The sequence below is a fragment of the Leptonychotes weddellii genome, chromosome 7, assembly GCF_054177405.1.
Source record: "Leptonychotes weddellii isolate Sample4059 chromosome 7, ASM5417740v2, whole genome shotgun sequence".
In the NCBI taxonomy this organism is placed as follows: domain Eukaryota; kingdom Metazoa; phylum Chordata; class Mammalia; order Carnivora; family Phocidae; genus Leptonychotes; species Leptonychotes weddellii.
The window spans coordinates 106,163,918-106,188,664 of NC_138375.1; the positions used below are offsets into that span (position 1 = coordinate 106,163,918).

General features: G+C 41.6%; 1 protein-coding gene across 2 annotated transcripts in view; it reads left to right on the top strand.

The window, feature by feature from the left end:
- Positions 1-24,747, top strand: part of PLAC8L1 (PLAC8 like 1) — a 27,571-nt gene continuing 2,824 nt past the window's right edge. Inside the window, exons 1-2 of one of the 2 annotated variants that reach the window (XM_081826906.1) lie at positions 1-9,302; positions 14,592-14,728. In XM_081826906.1, the coding sequence (XP_081683032.1) occupies positions 9,100-9,302; positions 14,592-14,728 (340 nt within the window). In that variant the 5' untranslated portion in view covers positions 1-9,099. The remainder of the gene's footprint in view (positions 9,303-14,591; positions 14,729-24,747) is intronic. The other variant, XM_081826905.1, reaches the window with a different exon arrangement.

A 24,747-nucleotide genomic window follows, 5' to 3' on the forward strand; every position in this document is an offset into this window, starting at 1 on the left:
GACGTGTAGTTTATACTACTTATGAAGGCTAAGGATCATCTAACAACTTTTTATATTATACCATTATGGAGTTAGTTATATTTCTTCTTTAAAAAGAAAAACTGAATTAGCTAGTTTTACTTTTTAAAGGGCAGAACTCTTATGATGATTTAAAAAAACACAGAATATTTTGACTTAACAAGTATTTTGTATAAGAAACAAATAGGTTTTACATTTATAAGAATTCTTCTAGCTTTAATATATTCGATTAACCACCAATAGTATTTTTTTAGGGCTAACATCAATAATTTATAAGCAGTTTATAATGATTTACACTAAATTGAGGCATTTTAAGAGAGGATTCCCCCCGCCCCAGAAATCTGCCATTTGTTAGATTTGTCTCAAGTCCAGTTGTGTTTAAAGATCATGTCTGCTGTATTGCAGATTTATTGTTTTACTCCTGTGGAATGTCTTTTGATGTTATCTGTGCCATTCTGCTTCATATGAGGAAGAATATTAGGTATTGACTGACACTAGAGAAAAATATTTTCATTTCTTTAAGGGTTCAATATGGGCAAAGACTGGGTGGTTCAGTCGGTTAAGTGTCTGACTCTTGATTTTGGCTCAGGTCATGATCTCAGGGTAGTGAGATCAAGACTGCATTGCCACCTGTGCTCACTGGGGAGTCTGCTTGAGATTCTCTCCCTCTATCCCTCCCCCACTCACATGCACACATGCACTCTCTCTCAAGCAAATTAATCTTAAAAAAAAAAAAAAGACAGTATGGGCAAAGACCAATTCTGATGACTGTAAGGAACCTGAGTTCTAATTTTCAGGTTAAGTCAAAAGATTATACTGAGCTGCTGCTGCTTTTTTTTTTTAAAGATTTTATTTATTCATTTGACAGACAGAGAGATAGCGACAGCAGGAACACAAGCAGGGGAAGTGGGAGAGGGAGAAGCAGGCTTCCTGCTGAGCCAGGAGCCCGAAGCGGGGCTCGATCCCAGGACCCTGGGATCATGACCTGAGCCGAAGGCAGACGCCTAACGACTGAGCCACCCAGGTGTCCCGATACTGAGCTTCTTTATTTTGCAACAGTTTGACATTACTGGACCACACTGAATGCTTTATCATAGATTGATTGAAGTAAGTCATTTCATATTAGAACTGAAAGATCCCTTAGAGGTCAAGTGCAAGTCATCCTTTATCTGGTAAGGGCTGGCAGCATAGCATAGCAGGTAAAGTTACATGCTCTGAAGTCAGACTAGCTAGGTTAGATTTCCACTTCTTCCATTTGCTACTTGGGTGATTTTGGCCAGTTACTCAGCCTCAGTTTCTTCATCTGTAAAATGGAAGTAATAATGTGTCTAGCTACTTTCTAGACTTAGCATGAGATGTTTAGGTGAAACATTCTAGGGAAACCATATATGTAACATAGTACCTGGCACGTGGTAAGCCTTCAGTAGGTGTTACTGATTAATAATATTAATGGTAATAATAATAATAATAATAAATCCAGGATGTATTGGCTTAAGATTATTATAGGCTATAATCATGTCCTTTGTGTTGGTTTCTATGGGGCCACTGTTTTGTTGCTTGCCCTCTAGATTCTTTTGCTGCTCCCTCAATCTGTATAGCCTTAGTTATTCCCTAAATCAAGTAATCTTTCCTGGTGCCTAAATACAAACTCACTTATGTTTAACTTAGGTAAATTAAACTATATGTGTGTGGCAAAAAACAAAAAGCAAACAAGAAGGATGGAAAATAATTTTAGTATTGTGGATTATTACCTATTTTATTAGATGAGCTGATAAACTTAGATTTAATGTAAGTTGGGATTCATAGATCCTTTGCTCTTGCAGGCTCAATTCCTTGGTGTCTCTCTTAGAATGAGCATCTTGCTGGGCTAAATATACTTCTTGTGTTTAAAGATACGTAAGTTTTGGGGCGCCTGGGTGGCTCAGTTGGTTGGGCGACTGCCTTCGGCTCAGGTCATGATCCTGGAGTCCCTGGATCGAGTCCCACATTGGGCTCCCTGCTCGGCAGGGAGTCTGCTTCTCCCTCTCACCCTCCCCCCTCTCATGTGCTCTCTCTCATTCTCTCTCTCTCAAATAAATAAATAAAATCTTTAAAAAAAAAATAAAGATACGTAAGTTTTATACAAGAAAGCCTGTAAGCATAAGCCCATTGCTTCATCTGGTGTTCAACTGAAGAAACAGCAGTTAATTGAATTGCTTTAGGAAAAATAAGCTGCATTGGGCTTACCATATTGATAGGAGATTGGTATCTTCCTAAAGGATTTTAATTCTTAAGTTGTGAGATATGCACCCACACAAAAAGTGAATAACAAGAAATATATAATATACACTCAAAATATGAAAAATATAAACAATTAAATTAAGAAAAATATTACAGCAACAAAACAATTTATCAACAGAGCAAAACCTATGTAATCACCAAAGAACAGTACAACACCAGCACCTCAGAAGCCTACTTGTGCCTCCTCCCATAAAGACCTGCTTGTGTCCCAGTCAGTATAAATCAGTTTTTATATATGTTTTTTTTAACTGACATCTTTAAAAATTTTTTTTTAATTTAAATTCAATTTAACATACACTGTCAGATCTTTTTTTCTTCTTCAGCTAACTGTTTTTATACATGTTCTATGTGAATCTGAAAAGAATGTTTATTCTGCAATCATAATGTTCTGTATATGTCCTTTAGGTCATGGTTGTAGATTGAACTGTTCAAATCTGTATCCTACTGTTTTGTTTTCTTGCTTTGTTTTTGAGAGGTGTGCTAAAATCTCCCAAGATCATGGATTTATTCTTCTTATAGTTCAGACAGCTTTTTGTTGTATATATTTTGATGCTGTTTTATTAGGTGCATATACATTTAAATTCTCTTATCTTCCTGGTAAATTGAACTTTTTCTAGTTGGGAAGTGAATTGAACTTTTTCTAGTTGGGAAGTGTTCCTCTGTTTTTAGAAATTTTTTTTGCCTAAAGGCGATGATTTAATATAATAACATCAGTTTTCTTTTGGTTAGTGTTCATGTGGAATCTTTCTCTGTCCATTTACTTTTAACCTTCTGTAGCTTTAACATTTTATTTTGACAAATTTTAAACCTAGTTTAAAATTTTTACAAAAAATTTTAAACCTAGTTTAAAATTTTAAACAAAGTTAAAAGAATTGGCCAATAAGCATCCATATACCTATCACCTAGATTTACCAATTGCTAACATTTTGCCACCTTTGCTTTCTCTCTCTCTACACATTTTTTTTTTAAATAAACTTTTTATTTTGGAATACTTTTATATAGAAGTTGCATCTATTGTACAGAGAGTTCTTCTATACCCTTCACAGTTTCGCCTTGTGTTAACAGACATTTTATATAGCCTTGGTTCAGTTATCAGAACTAAACAGTTAACGTTGGTATTTTACTATTAACTCAATTATAGGCTTTATTTGGATTTCACCAGTTTTTGCACTGATATCATTTTACTATTTTACTATTACAGGATCCAATCCAGGATACCATTTTGCATTTAGAATATACTTTTTTTTTTTAAGATTTTTATTTATTTATTTGACAGAGAGAGACATACAGCAAGAGAGGGAACACAAACAGGGGGAGTGGGAGAGGGAGAAGCAGGCTTCCTGCTGAGCAGGGAGCCCCATGTGGGGCTCGATCCCAGGGCCCTGGGATCATGACCTGAGCCGAAGGCAGATGCTTAACGACTGAGCCACCCAGGCGCCCCTGCATTTAGAATATACTTTAAAAAAATTCTGAACCATTTCACAGTAAGTTGCACAGATCATGACACTTTATCTTTTAATATGTTGGCGTGTAATTCCTAAGATCTAGGACATTTTCCTGTATAATCACTATACGTGTGTGTATGTGTATGTGTGTGTGTATAAACATATTTTGCTCAAGAAATTTAACATGATGCAGTAATAATAGGTAGTAAACTTTCCTAATAAAAATGAAGTAATAAAAATTTCCCAATAACTCATCAATAATATTTAACTCTTAGGATCTAATCAAAGATCAAGCATTACATTTTGTGGTCATGTCTCTTGACTTCCTTCAAACTAAGACAATTTCTCAGCTTTCTTTTCTTTTTTGATATTTCATGACAGTAACATTTTTGAAGACTCCATGGCAATTGTTATTAGTTTGCCTCACAATCTGGATTTGTCTATTTTCTCATTATTAGATCCAGATTTAAAATTCTTGACAAGCTTGGCTACATGGGTGATGTTTCCCATTGTATCACATCAGGATTGACATTGATATATTGTAGGTGTGTTCACATCACTGGTTAAAGTGGTATCTTCAGATTTCCCCATTGGAAAGGTACTTTTTCCCTTTTATAATTAATAAGGTGATGATTTTGAGACTTACGTGAATATCCTATTTACCTACAAACTTTGAGGAAATGGCAGCATTTGTTCGTCATCTTTCTGCCATTTATTATTACATTGATAGTTATAATAAGAAGAGTTCTTAATTTTGTCATTTCTTTTACATTTATTAGATACAGTTCTTCCGTAAAGAAGAGGTTTCCCTTTGCCCTCAATTTTTTTCTTTCACCGTTTTCAAAACACTGTGGACTGATGTATTTTTTTTTTTGTACATGCTATAATCTCAATAAATTTACTCATTTGGACTATTAGTGACTTCAGAATTACCAATCCAGTACTATTATTAGCAACAAATCTACTAAGTAGAGTTCAGGTTTTTTTGAATAAATAAAATACACAGTTCAAAAGTCAAAATTTGATCCATTTAGAGAACTTTTACTTTCTTGTACCATATTCCCTCCCCTGCTGTATAGCTAACCATTTTCATTAGTTTCTTCATTGTCTTTCCTGTGTTTCTTTTTTCCAAAAATAAGCAAATGTTTATATGTACTTTTTAAAAATTGAAGTATAGTTGACATACAATGTTACACTAGTTTTAGGGGTACAATATGGTGATTCAGCAAGTCTGTAAATTTTGCTATTCTCAACAAGTGTAGCTACCGTCTGTCACCATACAATGCTATTACAGTCCCACTGACTGTGTTCCCTGTGCTGTACCTTTTGTCCCAGTGACTTACTTGTTCCATAACCGGAAGCCTGTATCTCCCACTCCCCGTCACCCATTTGTCCATCCCTCCGCCCTCTGCCCTCTGGCAACCATCAGTTTGTCCTCTCTCTATATGTACTTTAATTTCTCTTTTCTCATACAAGAAAGCAGCATGTTATATATAATTATTTTACACATTCCTTTTTTAAGTTAGTGCATAGACATCTTCTTTCCTTCTCCTCCTCCTTTTCCGCCCTCCCCCCTCCTGTCTCTTCTTTTCTCCCTGCTTTGTGTCATACTGTTGTGAAAGTGTATCACAATTTGTTCACCTAGTCTCCTATGGATGGGCATTTAGATTGTTTCTGAGCTTTTTCTATTTTATAGACTTTGTATAGAATTACATAGTGAGTAACTTTGTGAATATGTGGTTTTATATTTGTGGCAGTGTATCTTTTTTTTTTTTTAAGATTTTATTTTTAAGTAATCTCTACACCCAATGTGGGGTTTGAACTCACAACCCCGAGATCAAGAGTCGCTTGCTCCCCCGATTGAGCCAGCCAGGCATCCCTGTGGAGGTGTATCTTAAGAGTAAATTTCTAGCAGTAGGCTTGTAGGTCTGAGAGTAAATGAGTACGTAATTTTGTTAGCCTATTATCTGGGCAAAAAGGCATTTTGGGCAGAAGGTAGAGCAGGTATAAAGGCTCTGAGGCAGGGTGTGTAGCTGGTGTGCTGAAGGAATTGCATAGAGGCCACCTGAAGAAACAGATGAGAAGCGGCCTGCTGAAGATCCTGTGCACTCGTGGCAGAGCTAAACTAGGGCCCTAGCCTCCATACTTCCCATTCATTGCAACACACTTAAAAAAAAATTTTTTTTTAAGTAGGCTCCATGCCCAGTGTGGAGCCCACCGTAGGGCTTGAACCTGCCACCCAGAGATCAAGACCCGAGCCGAGATCAAGAGGCGGACACCTAACGGACTGAACCACCCAGGCGCCCCTGCAAGCCACTTACTAAACAAGAATGCATACAGGCCAAATAGGAACGTGTTGTCAGGGCTCTGAGAGGAGGGAGAAGATACGGAGCAGGGTGAGGACTTCACAGGTGAGGCAGAGCATAAAGGATGGTTAGGACTGGGGTAGCAGTTGAAGCAGAGCAGTGCACCTTCCCGACTCTTAGAACTCGGTGTGGGTAAGGGCTTGGAAGCGAAAACAAGTATGTGCTTGTTGGGGAGATAATGCCAGGAATGGAATGTTTGTCTGGGAGAAATGAGAGGATAACTGGAAGCAGGTTAAGTAAATCAGGACTTATAAAGATTCTCAGATTCCAGGATGAAATTTGAAGTTGATTTGTCTGCAGAGTCACTGCAGGTTTTGGTGTGGAGATGAGATAGTATGGTTTTGTGTCTTCTCTAGTTTGTGGTCATTGTGTCCATCTCTTTTTATCTTGAGAAAGTCATTCATTTAGTTGTTCTAATGACTATTTAGTAGAGATCAATGTGCCTGGCTCTGGTAGGGTCTCAGTGTTAGCTGATACTTGGTTACACTCTTTCCTCTCCTTGCTGTCTTTGGACCTAACTTCATCTCTGTATTAGAAAATACTCAGATCCCACCCAAAACTTGGAGGATCAACTAAGATTTCTCATTGCCCACTGTTAGGCTTACAGCTTGATTGGTTATAAGGTGGGAACCCCTTCTCTCACTTCCAGAAAGCAAAACAACAGGAGAGGAATGATCCTTGCCCCTAAGGGTTAGGAATGTGACGGGGGAGTACTTCCTGCATTTTCATTCTGGAGGACTAAGTGGTAATTTGTTCTTCTATCCCCCGTTGTCCTTATCCTGCGGTTCAGTCTAGAACTGTGCTGCACAGTAGTGTAGGCACTAACCACATGTGTGTAGAGCACTTGAGAGGTGGCGAGTCTGAATTGAGGTGTACTGTTTGAAAGTGTAGAACATGCTTTCACTTTCAAAGACTTAGTATGACAAAGAGAATATAAAATGTCTCAGTAATGATAGTCTTGCTGAAATAATGCTTTGAATAAATTGTGTTAAAATACATTAAAATTAATTTCATCTTTTTTTTACTTTTTAAAAACATGAAATTTAAAGTTGCATCTGTGGCTTACATTATATTTCTGTTGGACAGTGGTCTAGAGACTTGATGAAATTTAGACATTATTTCGTATTGCATTGTACCAAGAGGTACATAATATGAGTTTGTCCCATTCTTAATGATAACTAAATTTGGTATTTTCCAAAACTGTATTTTATTTTTTATTTTTTTTTAAAGATTTTATTTATTTGACAGAGAGAGACACAGCGAGAGAGGGAACACAAGCAGGGGGAGTGGGAGAGGGAGAAGCAGGCTTCCCGCCGAGCAGGGAGCCCGATGCGGGGCTCGATCCCAGGACCCTGGGATCATGACCTGAGCCGAAGGCAGACGCTTAACGACTGAGCCACCCAGGCACCCCAAAACTGTATTTTAAATATATACTTTGATCACTTTCAGAACTTTCCATTATAAAGGTGTTTGTGTGTGTATATATATATGTGTGTGTGCATGTGTATATATGTGTATATATATATATATATATATATATTAAGGTATGTATTTTTGAAATTACTTCCAGAGTTTTTGTTGTAATGATACTTAAAAAAAAACCACTCAGAACTTTCCATTTTAAAGATAGATTTTGAGTATTTCTGGAACTCTCCAGAGTTGAGATACATTTTTTTCTTTTGCAATGAGAAATCTGTGGAGTGATATTTTGGCACCTTGGGAACATCCTGTTTCCATTCTTTTTTACCTAATGGTTTTAGTGCCCCATCAAGATCCTTTTCTGAATAAGTTATGTTGGATGCTATTCAACATGGTGATTTTTAAATGCTGTTATTTCTTTTTTATATACAGTTGTCATTCTTCTGTAAAGAAGAACATTCTTTAAAAAAAAAAAAAGAACATTCTTTTTCTTCTTTCTCTTTTTCATTTTATTTTTAGGTGGAAGAGCTATGTGGCCTACAGCTTAGTTGGTTCATACAATAGATGTTTGATTAGAAAAGTGAAGTACAAATGAAATTTTAAAAGATGGAATCAGCGTACATGGACAATGGTTGTCCACTCCTTAAAGGAATCTTATTGTAAATCTTTTTTGCAAAGCTAGTAATCACCTGTCAATTTCTGTTATCCTTACAAACTGGAATTTTCATATATAGCACATTTGTTCAACAAATTACTGAATGCTTATTCTGTTGCAGACTCTGTGTTAAGCACTTAGATTGGAGTGGTAAGCAGAAGAAAAATGGCTGTCCTTCATGTAAGACGCATCCTTCTAGATGAGGAGACAGACTTGCCCAGAACCCAGTGAGTGAAGGCAATTAGGAAGCTGTATCTGAAGAATCTTGATTTGGGAGGTGTTATACAGGCTTTTCCTCACAAACCTGCTCAAATAAATGCTTTGAAATTCAGAACCTTCAACAGTCATTCTCCGTGGGTCCGATGTGAAGAATATATAGTATATTTGGCAGTTCCCTGCTGTTGTCTTTCTGATGGAACCCTGAATTAAGATTGTAGACCTCTTCCCTCAATTGCAATTTTTTCTCAAGTTTTTTTCCTCTCTGGACATTTTCCCAGCATTGCTGGGGTCCACACCTGTGTAAGGCATGTCCTAGAGACATACTTCAGGGACTCCTAATACCCTGAACATGGACATGTCCAGTTAGATGTGTACGTGTCTTTATTTTTATTTTTTTATTTTTTAAAAGATTTTATTTATTTGACAGAGAGAGACACAGCGAGAGAGGGAACACAAGCAGGGGGAGTGGGAGAGGGAGAAGCAGGCTCCTCGCTGAGCACAGAGCCCGATGCGGGGCTCGATCCCAGGACCCTGGGATCATGACCGGAGCCGAAGGCAGACGCTTAACAACTGAGCCACCCAGGTGCCCCTGTGTGTACGTGTCTTTAAAGAAATAAGATGTCTGTTAGTAAAGTGCTGTGACCTCAGGTTCTAGAATATCAACGCAACATTCTTTAGAAGAGATGCTTCACTTTGGATGAATCTAAGTTCAGAATCCAGTCAGCCTGTTGTCAAAGGGAGAAGGAGAGTCCCAGCGACAGGAAAGCACCTCACTATGAATTGGTTTGGAAATTACTTCTCTAAATTTCCTGAGGATGTTTCCTTTCTCAACGTACACTCACCTCTGTTGCTTTCACTCATCTCATCTGAAGATGAACAACATTTTATTTCTAGTATGAGGTAGAGTTGGTGATTTTTTTTTTTTCTATTAACTTCTTCTTTTTGGGTAGCATATCAAATCTCTCTCTCTGTCTCTGTCTGTCTGTCTAAAAATCAGTCTCCTCTTATGAGGAGCCAAGAGAAGAAAACTGGGCTTGGGAAGAAAGTAGTTGCTATCATTTTCTATGGGTACTTGGAAAGGGGCAACTGATCAGTTCCTTCGGGCCCTGCTTGGATAGCGAAAAGAAGGGCTGGCTTGGGTGAAAGGGTGTCTCTTTATTCTTAACTTTCAGTGTTGAACCCTGACTAAGTGAAACTTGACTTCTGGTGGCTGCCAGTAATTTCTAGTCCTTTGAAATCAAAACTCCAGGGCTTTGGCTTCAGTTAAGTTTGAAGTAATCAAGGAAGCCTGGGTAGAAAGCAGAATAAACCCTTTTTAGTTCCAAGTTTCATCAGGGAAGAGGGTGATAGGAACCTCCTCCCTCAGGCTGAAGCACCAGGCAAGTGCGGACATGGGGTGGGGAATGCGCTTAGCAGCAGCGGCGAGAAGAAAACAGAGTGAGGTCAGAAAGGGGGGAGGGTATGCATCTCTTGCATCTCCCAGCATGGGGCCTCTTGCCTCGTGCTTCGAGTCAGCCTTCTCCTACCGGTTGAAGCCTCCCTCCGCTGCTTGTCTCTTAGGGTGACTAAACTTCTTGGTTCACCTGGGGATGTCCTGAGTTTAGCCCTGAAAGTTCTCCCTCCTGGGAAAACCGTTAGTCCTGGGAAAACTGGATGATGGGTCACTGGGATCGAAGTTTTAGGTATTTGGGCAGCACGTGTGACACCTGAGAAACTGCCCCACAGCTCCTGCCTCCATTCTCTGTTTCTCAGGAAAGGGTACAGAAGGCCCTAGGCCAAGTGCAGGAACATGAAGTTAAAATAACAGTAGCCGCCACCCACTGCAAGCCTACTGTGTGCCCGGAGCGTGATCTTGTTTAATCCTCAAGGCCACTGCAGAGGGAGGATGTTTCCTATCCAGTTTTATGGGGGAGAGACCAGAGCTGAGGGCGGGGACGATTTGTGTTCCCCAAGGTCAGACAAGTAGAAGGCAGCCGGGCCACATGTGAATTTTGGTGTGCCTGGGCCTAAAATCTGTCCTCTTTCCACTCAGTGAAGAACTTGCTGAATTTGATGGCAAATGGACAGCTGCTCTGGTGTAGCAAAGCTCTGCGACCGTCTGCCTCATCCACGGTTTCCAGACTCTTTCCTATTCTGTATGGTAGTAGAAGATTCCCTGGAGTATCCACTGAGCTAACAGCTGTGCAGGGAGCTACAGCAGGTGCTTTAGTCTGATACTCGAAGCAGCCCCTGATAAATTATTCAGGTTTTAAAGGAATTGCAAAGTGCCTGGCACATAGAAGGTGCTCAGTCAAGGGTAGCTGTGCTTGTTTTTTGTTTTGTTTTTTTTAAGAAAAATTTTTAAAGATTTTATTTAATTGACAGAGAGACAGGGAACACAAGCAGGGGGAGTGGGAGAGGGAGAAGCAGCGAGCCCGATGCGGGGCTCGATCCCAGGACCCTGGGATCATGACCTGAGCCGAAGGCAGACGCTTAGCGACTGAGCCACCCAGGTGCCCCTGTACTTGGTATTTTCATTATGACACACAAACTATAATCTTGAGCTGAATTTTTTAGCCAATGCATGTCAATTGAAACATTTTAATAAAAAATCACCAAAGATTCAGGGTATCAAGATAATCAGTAGTATACTTGCTGAGTTCAAAGTTAGGCAAACACAAAAAACTTTTTTTCCCCCACCAAGGAGAAGCTATTCTCTTTGCTGTTTGATTTGGAATAGAGGACAGGCTTCCTTGCCATCATAAAAGGCTGAGCTAGAAGCAGAAAATTCTATTCTAGGGCTGCAAGCTGTAAATGGTTCATTTCAGGGGAAAATCTAATCCAGGGGCTTAGCCCTAAGAAATTCTTCTGCTCAAATCAGAGATAATTGGAAGCTCTTAGTGTAAGGACGGAAACCCCAGATTGTGAGCATCACATTGAGCGGTAAATGCCCTAGTCTGTGTGGAGGGATGCAGGAAGCTTTGAGGCTCCTCTCTGCTTTTATTTCCTCTCTCCACACCTGAGAAGTGTACCTTTGCTAGAGAGGGAAACACAGTTAAGATCATATAATTGATGACTAGATTTGAGGAGGACTCAAAGATAATGGAAGAGATAATGGACATTCAGTTTGGTCCAGTTCACCAAATAACCACATGCCTGCCAGGTATCGGGTAGTGTGCTGGATTCTGGGGTTAAGTGGGGGGAGTAGCTTGTGCCCGCTGACCCCAAGGAGCTCACACGGGAGCAGAGGAAATAAGACAGGCATAAGATGGTTTCTTCAGCACCAGTTTGAAATCTTCATAGCTGTCTTAGTCCACTCTGAGCTTCCATAACACAATACCATAGACTGGCTGGCCTCGTGAACCGAAATTTATTCACTCACTTTTCTGTAGGCTAGAAGTGAGTGCAAGGTCACGGTGCCCGCGTGATCGGGTTCTGGGGAGGGCTCTCCACCTGGTTTGTAGCCTTCTTGATGGGTGCTTATGTGGCCTTTTTACATGGCAATTTTATCAGCCCAGGCTCCCACTGCTATTCCTCACTTAACTGTAATCACCTAAAAGCGCTGTCTCCAAATACAGTCACACTGGGGGCTGGGGCTTCAACATATGACTTTGGGGGAACACAGTTCAGTTCATACCATGGGCCCGAACCCACATTGTAACAAACCTATTAAAGTGTATCCATACCACACATTATATCCATACTTTCCCTACTATACAATTAAGTGAAAGGATTTTTATAATTTTGCCTTTGAAATTATTTGGCTCTCCGCGATTAGTTCATTTTATGATTGGCTCTTGTTTCTCAGCAATCATTCATACTTGGGATTTTTTTTGCAAATGAGAATTCTAAATTGTTTTTATTTTTAATTTATTTTTTTGGAAGATTTTATTTATTTATTTGACAGAGAGAGAGATAGCGAGAGCAGGAACACATCAGGGGGAGTGGGAGATGGAGAAGCAGGCTTCCTGCCGAGCAGGGAGCCCGATGTGGGACTCGATCCCAGGACCCCGGGATCATGACCCGAGCCAAAGGCAGATGCTTAACAACTCGGCCTCCCAGGTGCCCCTCTAAATTGTTTTTAAATGTAATAAAATATTTGTGAATCTGTGAATTTGACAGTTAATGAGATTGGCATAATGCTAGATTTCTGTGTTTAGTTGAGCATTAACTAATTTTGCAGTCTGTTTTGCAGTTTTTATATTTTGGAGCCAGTACTTTATTCCAGGTCTCAAATACTGTTGCAGGCTCTTGAAAAGCTCATTAGCCTCTAAGCATTGTCTCTAAATGCCTAAGGGATGAAGGGGCTGAGCTTGTTTATAGCTCCACTTTGTACTTCTGGACATGTAGCTCCTGACCTTAACCTCTCTTGCAGCTCATGTCTCCTTGGCGCTGAAGACCGGCTATGTTCCAGCCGTCCTCTTCCCCACCAGCCTCCCTCCTACTCTGTGTTCTTTGCCATCTCTCTCACGTTCACACCCCCACCCACCCTGTGGGAGACTCAGAGGCTGTTGTGGCTATCAGTGGCCCTCATATCCACCTGTGTCAGGTTTCAGGCTGGCTGGTGTCAGGATGACTGCATAGGTATTGCTGGCAACCTTGTTAAGAATCTCAATTTCTGTACCTCTTGTCTGGAGACCAGCATTGTTGGCCTGGGTGAGGCTTGGACATTTGTTTTGTTAACAAGCTAATGTGTTTATTAAAAGCACATCAGGTTTGTAAGGCGTGGACGTGGGCAGTGTTGGTAGAATGAGATGTGGATCTTAACAAGAACAATGCACCCCCATTGGATTTATCGCCCTGATTTAGAGGTTCTCAAAGGGCAGAAGTGCTGTTTCCAAGATGCCCCCAGGGTGTTGCCTTAAGGGTGCTCAGGAATGTCCCTCTCTGGCCTCCAGGCCATGTGTCACAGGTGCTGAGCCCTGGTGAGTAGTCCTGTAACAGCAGCTGTTACAGGAAGAAATTCTGCTGTCTCTTGTTTATTTTGTCTCATGTGTGAGGCAGGCTCTTTCTTTAATTCTTCACAACACACCAGAGACAGGTACAAACTGTTAATGAGGCTTGCCAAAAGGGAAGCACAAAGTAGAAAAATTACTACCAGGTACAGGCTCACACTCATTCTAGTGCGGTCCCTCGATCTGCCCCTTCCAGAGGCTAGGTACAGCTTACCCTTCACTGTGGGACTCGCCCCAAGTATCCCCATGGTAGGAGCTCAGGCAAAACCGGCTTTCGGCCCCCAGAAAGAGAAGGGAATTTTTCCACCTCACTTTTGAAGACTATCCCCTGGACCCATATTTTCTACTTCAGAATGATAACGTGGAATATCTATTCCCTTCAGAGAAAATTAACCCAAAGTTGTATTTTGTGCCCCCCAACCCCAGACAGTCGTATAGTACTTTGACATCAGGATATCTTCTGGGGCGCCTAGGTGGCTCAGTGGGTTAAGCATCCCACTCTTGCTTTCAGCTCAGGTCATGATCTCAGGGTTGTGAGATCCAGCCCTGTGTCAGGCTCCTCACTCAGTGGGGAGTCTGCTTGAGATTCTCTCTCTCCCTCTGCCCTTCCCGCACCAAAATAAATAAATAATCTTTAAACAAACAAAAAAAGACATCTTCTGAAGTCTTGGTTGGTCACTTAAATGATATGGCGTGTTCAACTTCCACAGCCTAGTCCCGATTTCTATGCCCAAGTGTCTTCAGCGAAGGCTCAAAACCCTGGGGGTGCAGCCTCACTCAGAACAACTTGTTAAACACATTCTAGACACAGCAAACTAATTATATGTCCTTCATTCAACACAATAATCCTATGAGGTCATCTTTTTTAATCTTACATTCGAACAAACAGAAACAGAGACGTTAAGCAACAGCCAAGGTCAAGCTGCCAGGAAGTGACAAGCCGGCATTTGAACTGAGGCCTCTTGGTTCCAAATTTGTGGATTTAGCTATTACAAAACACTGAGAAACACTAAGGAAGTAGGCTGGACCTTAAAGGTGAATGACAGGGTCTGGAATATTCATGCCATTAATAGAGGGCAAAGTCAGGGGAGAAGCGGGAAGGGGGGCAGATGGTGAGGAGCTTGGGCTACAAATTAGGAGCCACTTGACATCACTGGGTCCCTTTCTCCTCTTTATCACTCTGTCTTGGCTTAATGGTTATCCTTCTGAACCATCGCCTTTGTTTTCAAGTTAATCACTGTTTTTGACTCTCTAGGAGCCATGGTCCAGCTCAGGCTGTGGTGAAGCAACCTCTCCGGGGAACCCCTGGCAGGACCACCATCACAGCGATTATCCAGACTCGGGGAGACTGGAGCACCGGCCTCTTCAGTGTCTGCAGAGACAGGAGAATCTGTACGTGTTCCCTCTTTATTCAAGTTCTCCTTGACTGTTTTCTTTCCCAAAGCATCCCTGGGTGCAGGAGCTACGTCAGGCACAAGGACAGAAATGTAATGGCTTTAGAATAACTGGACTAATCTCCTAGTGACTCACGTGCACTCCTTGGCAGGAAAAATCTTGCTTTTCAAGGATGGGGATGCTTTTACAGAATAAGCGGTGACTTCATAGATGTTTTAAATGACAAAATCCACTGTTGGCAAAGGTGCATGAAATGGGCTCCCCCATCTGCTGCTGGTGGGAGGATACATTGGTATAACCTTCCTGCCGGATGGTTTAGCAATACGTATAAAAAGAACCTCAAGTGTTATATAGCTTTTGGCCCAGTAATTACATTTTTAGGCATTTAGTCTAAGGAAATAAATCACGTGCAAAGGTTTAGCAACGTTAACTTCTGTAGCATTGGTTATAACGGCAACAATCTGGAATGACCTAAAATGTTTGATGGGGGTACGCATATAATGAGTTATTATACAGCCATGAAAAGTCACATTGTAGAATAACATTGAATGGGATGAAAGATGTTGTGGTACGTTTTTAAGTTAAAGAAGCAGACTGTAAAACTAAGCACGTTAGACACCATTTTTTGGTGGGGGGATATTTTTAAAATACCTGGACGGATACAAATACAAATGTTTATGACATGCCTCCAGATGGCAGGCTAATGAGTAATTTTTATTTTCTTTTTTGCTTATCTCTTTCTAGTATTTCTAGGAGGAATACGTAGTACTCTTATAAGAACAAGAATAATCACAAAAAGCCCCCTATGTTGACTGGAATATTTTCAGATGCTCTTTCAGCTCTAGAGAGGTACCAATAACACTCTTCTAGCTACATGATTTTCCCCTGGGAATGAAGTTCAAAGCATATCGATTCTATTTTTATCTTAGGACATTCTGACTCATCTCTGGTACCACATCAGCATCCCCTTCCGGGTCCTGCCTTTGCAGATGCTAGGGAGCATCTCAACCACAGAGTCTTTCTGGGGGATGCTGGGTGGCTGGGGGGAGGTCTCTGTTGGATAAGTGTTAATCACTAGCATTCAAAATCCAGCAGACCCTGGATCTATTATTTTTGAAGAATATGGCTTTCTCTGCCCTTTGCTGATTTTTTGAAAGATCTGGATTCATTCCTAAAGCCTCACAGGATTGATCAGAGACCCACCTGAGCTGTTACATGGTCCAAGTCCCTATTCAGCAGAGTCTTACAGAGGCTAAAGCTCTCCCGCCATGTTTTGGTGCTCTGGTCCTCTATGCTTGAGCCCTTCACCGTTTGCCTGGGCCCCACAGAGAAGAGACTGCCTCCATCCCTGTCCCTCTGCCCATCTGACGCTGAGCTCAGCAGGTTTCTTCCTGCCTCTGCTACCCGTGTGGACTTCTGATCAGATAATGATGGCAGCCATTCTCTGATTCTCTCAGCTTTCTTCCTCTTTCTCTTCCAGATACTCTGACTTCAGTTGTCCCCTGTTCTGAGGTACAGAGAAGGCAGAATAGCCATGTGGAGATGTGGAGACCTAGCGTGGAAATGGGAAGTGGACCATTTTCCTTTCCTAGCTTGTAGTTGGGGGCTAGGGGGTCATCAGTGCATTTTCAAGTAGGGCAAAGCCTAGAATATAGTGTGGTGGGGAGGAGAACATGTTTGTGTCAGATGAGACCTTGCCTCGAATCTTAGCTCTGCCTCTTACTGGCTATTTGATCTTGAACAAATTCTCTGGGTCTTCATGTTGCCCTCTCTAAAGTGAGTGTAATAAAAGTGCTCACCTCAGGGGTTGCTGTTAACATTAAAACATAATGCCTAGAACCCATTCTTAACACTGGCTTGGAATTTAACTGGATCAGGTTTTTTTTTTTTTTTTTTTTGGTTGCATGCTCTACTGCGTTGAATAGTCCTTTCAAAATTCATGTCCACCTCTAACTTCTGAATGTGACCTGATTTGGAAATAGGGTTTCTGCAGTGTAGTCAAGTTAAAAAAGAGGTTCTACTACATTAGGGTAGATCCTAATCCAATGGCTGGTGTTTCTCATAAGAAACAGGAAATTTGAACACAAACACTCAGAAGAGAAAGCCATGGGAAGACAGAGGCAGAGATTAGAATAATGCATCCATAAGCCAAAGAATGCAAGGATTGCCAGCATCCACCAAAAGCTTGGAGAGAGACATGGAATAGACTTTTCCTCAGAACTTCTGGAAGGAACGAACCCTTAAGTTCATACTCCTAGCCTCCAGAATTCTCCAGTGAGAAAATAATTTTTTTTAAGTTTTTATTTAAATTCCAGTTAGCTAACATACAGTAGAATATTAGTTTCAGGCATACAATTTAGTGATTTAACACATCCATACAACACCTGGTGCTCATCACGACAAGTGTCCTCCTTAATCCCCATCACCTGTTTCACCCATCCCTTCACCCGCCTCCCCTCTGATAAGTGTCAGTTTGTGCGAGAATCATTTCTATTGCTTAAAGGTGCCCAGTTTGTGGTATTTGTTATGGCAGCTCTAGGAAACTAATACACAAACAAACATTGGATTTCATTTGAAGGCTTTGGGGTAACTCACAGAACCAAAAAATCAACTAAAAACTAAGCTCAGAATGGACAAGCTGCATTATCAGGAGCTAGCTGACACTCTGATCAACTCCAAACGTTTTTATTTGTTTTTCCTTCTGAGAATTGATGGAGCAGCTGGAGTTCATTTTGCCAGGCTTAGGTCATTCCGAAGAACAGTCCTATCAGTATTGCCCTCAGTAGTGAAGGGATGATTTTCCCAAATTACTACTGGGGTGCTGTCATCCAGGGATGCCCAACAAGTGCACAACAATGCACTTAGTGAATCTGAGATATTAATATTATTGTGACTATACATTGTTATTATCCTCTAGCGTGTTGAGAGCGAAGAGTAGAGTCAGGAGGGATAGACTGGCTGCTGCAGTGTGATTTCTACTCCATCCCAAGAGCACCTAAAAAGTTGGCTAAAGAAACAACCATCCTCACCAACCCCCTGCCTTAAACGCTGCTTCACTACTTGGCTTTGTCCCTCACCCCCATTAATGTGCAGACCAACCGCACTCTTGTCTTCTGAGGATTCCTGCTGGTCCGTTTGAGAGCCCATTCTGGGGACAAGGTGAGAAGGGAGGATGTGAGGAGAAATAGAACATTCTTGACATTTTGGCATGATTCGTGGAGAAGGGGCCATGGATATACAGTACAAGGTGATCTGGAATGTTCTGGGTCCCAGTTGTTATTCCCTGGATGGACCTCCATTTTATGACTGCTCACAGTGTCTCGAAGCCATCTCAGAAGAATACTTCAAGGTGATATCGCCTTAAATGCTCATTCTCTGCGCTGTCATTCCCAGGACACAGGTGGAATGTGAGTGCTATGGATCCTGGGCTTCTTTCCTTGTTTAAAAGGGCTACTTTATCCACAAAATTTCAATTCAAGCCAGCCACTGTGTAAATAGTTGTGACAAACTTAGGAACAAAGAAGAGCTGCTTTCCATGACTTTGTCCATGCCAGATTCCCATCCTGGGACAGCTTTCCCTTACATGTTGAGAATTATTGCTACAATTTGTCATCCATTAAGCAAAGGATATGTTAGGAACAGCAGTGATTTCCATTTCTTTTTGACATTTTGCTTCATGTTATTGCAATTACATTTTTTATTTTTATTTTTTATTTATTTTAAAGATTTTATTTACTTGAGAGAGAGCGAGAGAGAGCGCGCGAGAGAGAGCACAAGCAGGGGGAGGGGCAGAGGGAGAAGCAGACTCCCCGCTGAGCAGGGAGCCCCATGCGGGACTCAGTCCTGGGACTCCGGGATCATGACCTGAGCTCAAGGCAGACGCTTAGCCGACTGAGCCACGCAGGTGTCCATAATTACATTTTTAAAACTGCATCCCCCTTCCCACCTGGGCACTTTTATCTGCATTCACAGTGCACTGGGGTGTTTCTGAGTCCTTTGGAGATGGGGTTGCTGAAAGCTCAGCTGTGAAGATAAAGCCACGGGGAAATGAGTGGCTGCTAAATGTTGTCGTGGGTGAGAGGCGAGGTATCCCGGCTTTGGGAATGTTTGTGATGGTGCACCAGAGAAGGTTTATGTGGAAGGTTTAATCCACATTGGTTTGTAATTCAATATTTAGAGTTCCTACCCCTGTGTAGACAGGTGATGGGTGTTACAGACGTAATAGTGAATAAGACAGAGAAGGTTTCATAGAGGAGATAGACAGTAAGCAAAATAATGGCAGTTGTGATAAGTGCCGTGAAAGAAAGAAATAGGGTATTATGGAAGGAAACTAGGAGAGTGGGGTCAGGGATGGCCTCTTCGAGGAACCAACTTAAAGCCGATACTGAAAGATGGGAGGAAACCAGCCACTCAGATCACCTCCCTATGGAGGGCACCGTAAGCACTGCGGGGGGTGCAGAGCTTTGTGTGACTAGTAATCACCAGATACCCAGGATGCATAGAATGAAGTGGGCCAGGATTTTCTTTGGTTTTCTGGAAGAGGAAAAAAGCATTGAAAAGGCCTCAGATTGGGATCTGTGTCCCTGAACTATATCTTGGGTAAAGTGTACCTCTCTCAAAGCACACACCACTGCTGTCTTGCTCACCCCTGCTGTGCCCAGCAGAGTGCCTGGTCCGTAGGAGGCACTGAAAAATATTTGTTGAACAACCCATCAATGAATGAATTTTAACCTGTATTCTCACTGGATTCTTTCTTTCTTGCCCTTCATTGAAAGAATCATAAATTCTCTGAGTCGGAAGGGGTACTGGGGTCAGGTGATTTGGCCTCTCACCTGCTTGTCTAAGCCTCCCCTGCACTATGCCTGGCAAGAATAGCTTTGGCTTTCTGAGCATTTCTAGGAAGGAGGGCTTTTCTCCTTGGGAGTCAGCTCAGTGCTTAAAAAAAAGGGGGGGGGGCGCCTGGGTGGCTCAGTTGGTTAAGTGTCTGCCTTCTGCTCAGGTCATGATCCTGGGGTCTTGGATTGAGCCCCATGTCAGGCTCCCTGTTCAACAGGGAGTCTGCTTTTCCCTCTCCCTCTGCTGCTCCCCCTGCTTGTGCGCACACTGTCAAATAAATAAAATCTTAAAAAAAAGAGAGAGATTTTGAATAGTTTAGCATGCACCTGATGCAAAATTCAAAAGCACCTACCCCTTTGATAGATTTGCCATCTGTTCACCCAGTTCCCTGCAGAGGCAACTACTCTTACCTGAGCCGAAATACTGTCTGTAAGCTTGTAAAGATATAAAATAATTTTAAGTGAAAGTAGATTATTCTTTTTATTATAAAACTGTCATGTAATCATCATAAAAAAGAAAACTACAGAGACAAAAGAAAACCAGTATCCTGTAATCCCAGCTGTTGGAGATAATCATTGTTAATATTTTGGTACCTCTCCTTCCAGATTTTTTGCTGTACATGTATTTATATAATTTCCAGAAATAATAGAATTGTAAAGACACCCAATATTTTAAATTGCTGCATAGATTCTGTTGTATGAAGGTACCATAATTTATTTATCCAGAAATCCATTGGTGTACCTTAATGTGGTTTCCAGACCTTTTGATGTTCAAACCAACACTCCGTGAATGTCTTTGTACAGATGGTATTTTGCATGTGTGTGAGTTTACCTGTTGGGAAATTGCTGAGGAATAAACCTGCTGGTCAAATAGTATGTACCATTTTAAATCTTGATAGATCCTGCCAACTGGATCTCCATTTGGAAGTTGTACTAACCTACACTCCCACCCACAGTGTATGACTGTGCCCATTTCTTTCTTGAGCATCTCTTACTGTTCAGTGGTTCTGCCTTTTTGTAATAATTGATCTGAACTATGCGTCGCTGCACTTTCCACCCACCTTTCCTACTTCTGCTCTCTGGGGCTCCACACTCTGGTTCTGTGTAGGCTTTTTCTTTTTCTCTCGACTCGCCTGTGAGTGAGAAGGATGAATAATAAATCACATTCCATGCATGAGGGTGGAGCCCATCTCAGGGGACAGGCCCGGAACATTTAGGCAGTGGATGCTTATATAACCACCAGGCCTTTGGATGTAATGTAAGAGGAAGAGGCTGAATTTCTAGCTCAAATCCCTTTTGAGCCCAAGTCCCTTAAAACAAACAAATAAATAAAATATGATAATATATATTTGCATATATGTATATACACAAATAACACATGAGTATGTTCACCTTGTAAAAAAATGAAACATTACAGAAAAGGAAATCATGTCTCCTCTTTTAATCAGTTTGAAGGGTTTCCTTCCAGATCTTTTTTTCTGTGTTTATATATGTAGCCTTTAGTAATATGTACTATTGTTTTGTAACTCTTTAAACAAAGCATAAATAGTATTATGCTGTATGTATCATTATGCAATTTGATTATTTTTTTTAAAAGATTATTTATTTATTTATTTGAAAGAGAGACAACGAGAGAGGGAACACAAGCAGGGGGAGTGGGAGAGGGAGCTCGACGTGGGGCTAGATACCAGGACCCCAGGATTATGACCTGAGCCGAAGGCAGATGCTTAACGACTGAGCCACCCAGGTGCCCCTCAATTTGATTATTTTTTTAGGATTTTTTAAAAAGATTTATTTATTTGAGAGAGAGAGCAGGAGTGGGAGGGGCAGAGGGACAGGGAAAAAGAATCTCCAGTGGACCCCTTGCTGAGCATGGAGCTTGATGTGAGGCTCGATCTCATGACCCTGAGATCACAACCTGAGCAGAAATGAAGAGTTGACCTCCCAACTGACGGTGCCACCCAGGCGCCCCTTAAGATTTTATTTATTTATTTATTTATTTATTTGAGAAAGAGAGACCACGAGTGGGAGAGGGGCAGAGGAAGAGAATCTCCAGCAGACTCCATGCTGCTGAGCGTGGAGCCTGATGGAGGGCTCGATCTCAGGACCCTGAGTTCATGATCTGAGCCAAAATCAAGAGTCAGATGCTTAACCAACAGAGCCACTGAGGCGCCCCTGAAATTTGATTTTTTTTTAACTCAAAATATGTCTTAGAGATTTAACTCTGTTGGTACTTAATCTTTCACTGCATTCTTAATTGTTCCATAGTATGATTTACACCATTGTGGCTTATTTACACTTTCATCTATTAGTGTACATTGAAGTTTTAAATTTCAAGCTACAAATAATGCTGCAGTGGACATCCCTGTACAGTCTCTTACTCTAGGGTAGACGCTCACAAAGTGGAATTACTAGATCCTAGTGTACTTAACATTTTTTTTTTTTAAGATTTTATTTTATTTTGCGAGACAGAGAATGAGAGAGGGAGCACATGAGAGGGGGGAGGGTCAGAGGGAGAAGCAGACTCCCTGCCGAGCAGGGAGCCCGATGCGGGACTCGATCCCGGGACTCCAGGATCATGACCTGAGCCGAAGGCAGTCGCTTAACCGACTGAGCCACCCAGGTGCCCCTGTTCCTATCTATTCTTTTTTTTTTTTTTGATTTTGATTTATTTATTTGAGAGAGAGAGGATGAGACAGAGAGAGAGGATGAGAGAGAGAGAGAGCATGAGAGGGGGGAGGGTCAGAGGGAGAAGCAGACTCCCCACCGAGCAGGGAGCCTGATGTGGGACTGGATCCTAGGACTCCAGGATCATGACCTGAGCCGAAGGCAGTTGCTTAACCGACTGAGCCACCCAGGCGCCCCCCTAGTGTACTTAAAATTTTACTAGGTTCACCCAAGTTGCCTTCAAAAGGGCTATGTACCTATTTCTCTATGGTTTTCCCACAATGTAAATACTGAAAAATTGGCATGCTTTCATGCCAATATGCATTTCCCTGATGACTAGCTTTTCATGGTTGTCATTGGCCATTTGTGTTTCCTATTTGGTAAATTATCTGCTCATGTCCTATTCCCATTTTCTTCTTTTGTTTAATCCTTTATATATTGATTTGTAGGAATTTACAACTATGTTGCAGTATTTTCTCCTAGAGACTCTTTAAGACAGTATCCCATGGTCCCACTCTTGCCCATTCCTCTTGAGGTGTGAGCCAAGAGTTTTTAATGCCACTCAATCCACTGTGTAGGGCTGTAACATCTGACAAAAAGGAACTTTCCTAAAGTTGCATAATGTAAGAGCATCCCACAGGAATAAATACAAATTAGTGGTAGTGAGGATACTGTCTCGGAGCACACAAATCCACAACCATTGTGACACGCTAAATACGTAAAACATGAGAACATATGGTGTTGTGTGTAGTAGTTAAGACTTTTGGGCTAGACTACCCGAGTTCAAATCTGGCTTCTGCTCCTTCCTAATAAACGTATTCTTCTGCCTGTCAGTTTGCTCATCCATTAAAATGGACACAGTAAGAGTATCTGTATTTTAAGATTGTTGTGAGAATTAAGTGAGTTAATGAATGCAGTGTATTTTTAGCAGGGCTTGGCACATGGTGAAGTCTAATGTTAGCTATTACATAATAAGAATTTGGCTTTCATAGAGTTTTTTTTTTTTCTTAATCCCATCTGACTACTGTCCCAAGGTAACTGAATGTGCATTTGGTGTGTTGCCTTCAGCATCTAGTAACTGCATCCTAATGAACACTTAGATAACGTGGTTATCTGATGGAAAGGATTAAAAATAAAAATAACAGCATGTATTTTTTAAAAGACATACCAGTCATAAAGATAAGATACAGGAGTTCCAATGCACAAAACAACGTCTTTACAATATACTTACTGAGGGTGGTGGGCATTTCTCCTTGCCAATGATAGCGGTGCAGCTCAGGCGATTGTGTAAACACAATTTATTATTCACTTAGCTTGCCAGCTTTATAATTATGCAATTTTTGAGTAATTTTTTATTTGCAGGCATTTGCACTATTTCATAATCCATGCATAAAATGAGATTTGATTGATTTTTTTTGTATGTGCCATGATTTCCAAGTCTCCTAATTCAAGGTTGCCTGCAATATGACCGCTGTGAACTTGCAGGAAGTTGACTGGGCCATCTGTCCTCTGCGCTGTTCATCCCAGTGGTCGGTGCGGGGTGGGGCCTTCTGATCCAGCTGGGAGTAATGATTTTTTTTTTTTAAATGTAGGGCAAAACATCTCAGACTCACTCAAGGCCGAATTCAGAATTTGCTTTGGGGCAAGGGATGCCTATAGTACGTGATTTAGCGGATTATCTCATGACTCCTAAATGGATGAAATAGATGTTCTGTTTCCCAAAGACAGGCTGCTCCTAACCTTCCTCCCCGCGGAGTCCTCATGCCCCGTGGGCACGTGTGCCACCTCAGCCCCTCACAGCCAGGGTGAAGTCCACAATCCCGGAACAGCATTCCTCGCATTTGGCTATTTTGTCACTGAATTTGGGGGTGGGACTTTGTGCTCGCACCTTCTGGGGAGGGAGGGCAGGACAGGTAGCAGAGACAGGCCCTTGACAGGAAGTTCTAGTGCCGGTGACAGGGTACGTGAGCCTCTTTGTTGGGTGCTCTGAAGGCTGTGGTCATTACCATTTCATACTCACTGAAATGGCTAAAATCAAAAGGACCAACAGTTGCAAATGTTGGTGAGGCCATGGAACAACTAGAATTCTCGTCCATTGCTGGTGGGATCGTTAAGTGGTGCAAATATTTATGTCTTGTCAAGTTCAACATAAATCCACATCCAGGAATCCACCTACAGGGAATGAAAATGTATGTCCGCATGAAGACCTGTACGGGAACGTTCATAGTACATATTCACAATAGCAGAGAATGGAATAGCTCGTGAGAGTACGGAGAAACGGTTTGAGTGTTATGGAACCTGGACTGGATCGCCCGACGGAAGAACCAAGCGGCACCCGGAGATCTTGGAGGATAGGAGGTTTACTTAACGCCGGCAGGCTCAGAGGACAGTGAGCTCCAAAGGTCTGAGCCCCGAGCACAAAGGGGGTAATTTATACACTTCTACTTCCGCATACTTGGCACTTCTGGCGCGAGCGAGAAGCGGGGCAGGAAGAGGAACCCGGATTGGTGTGCG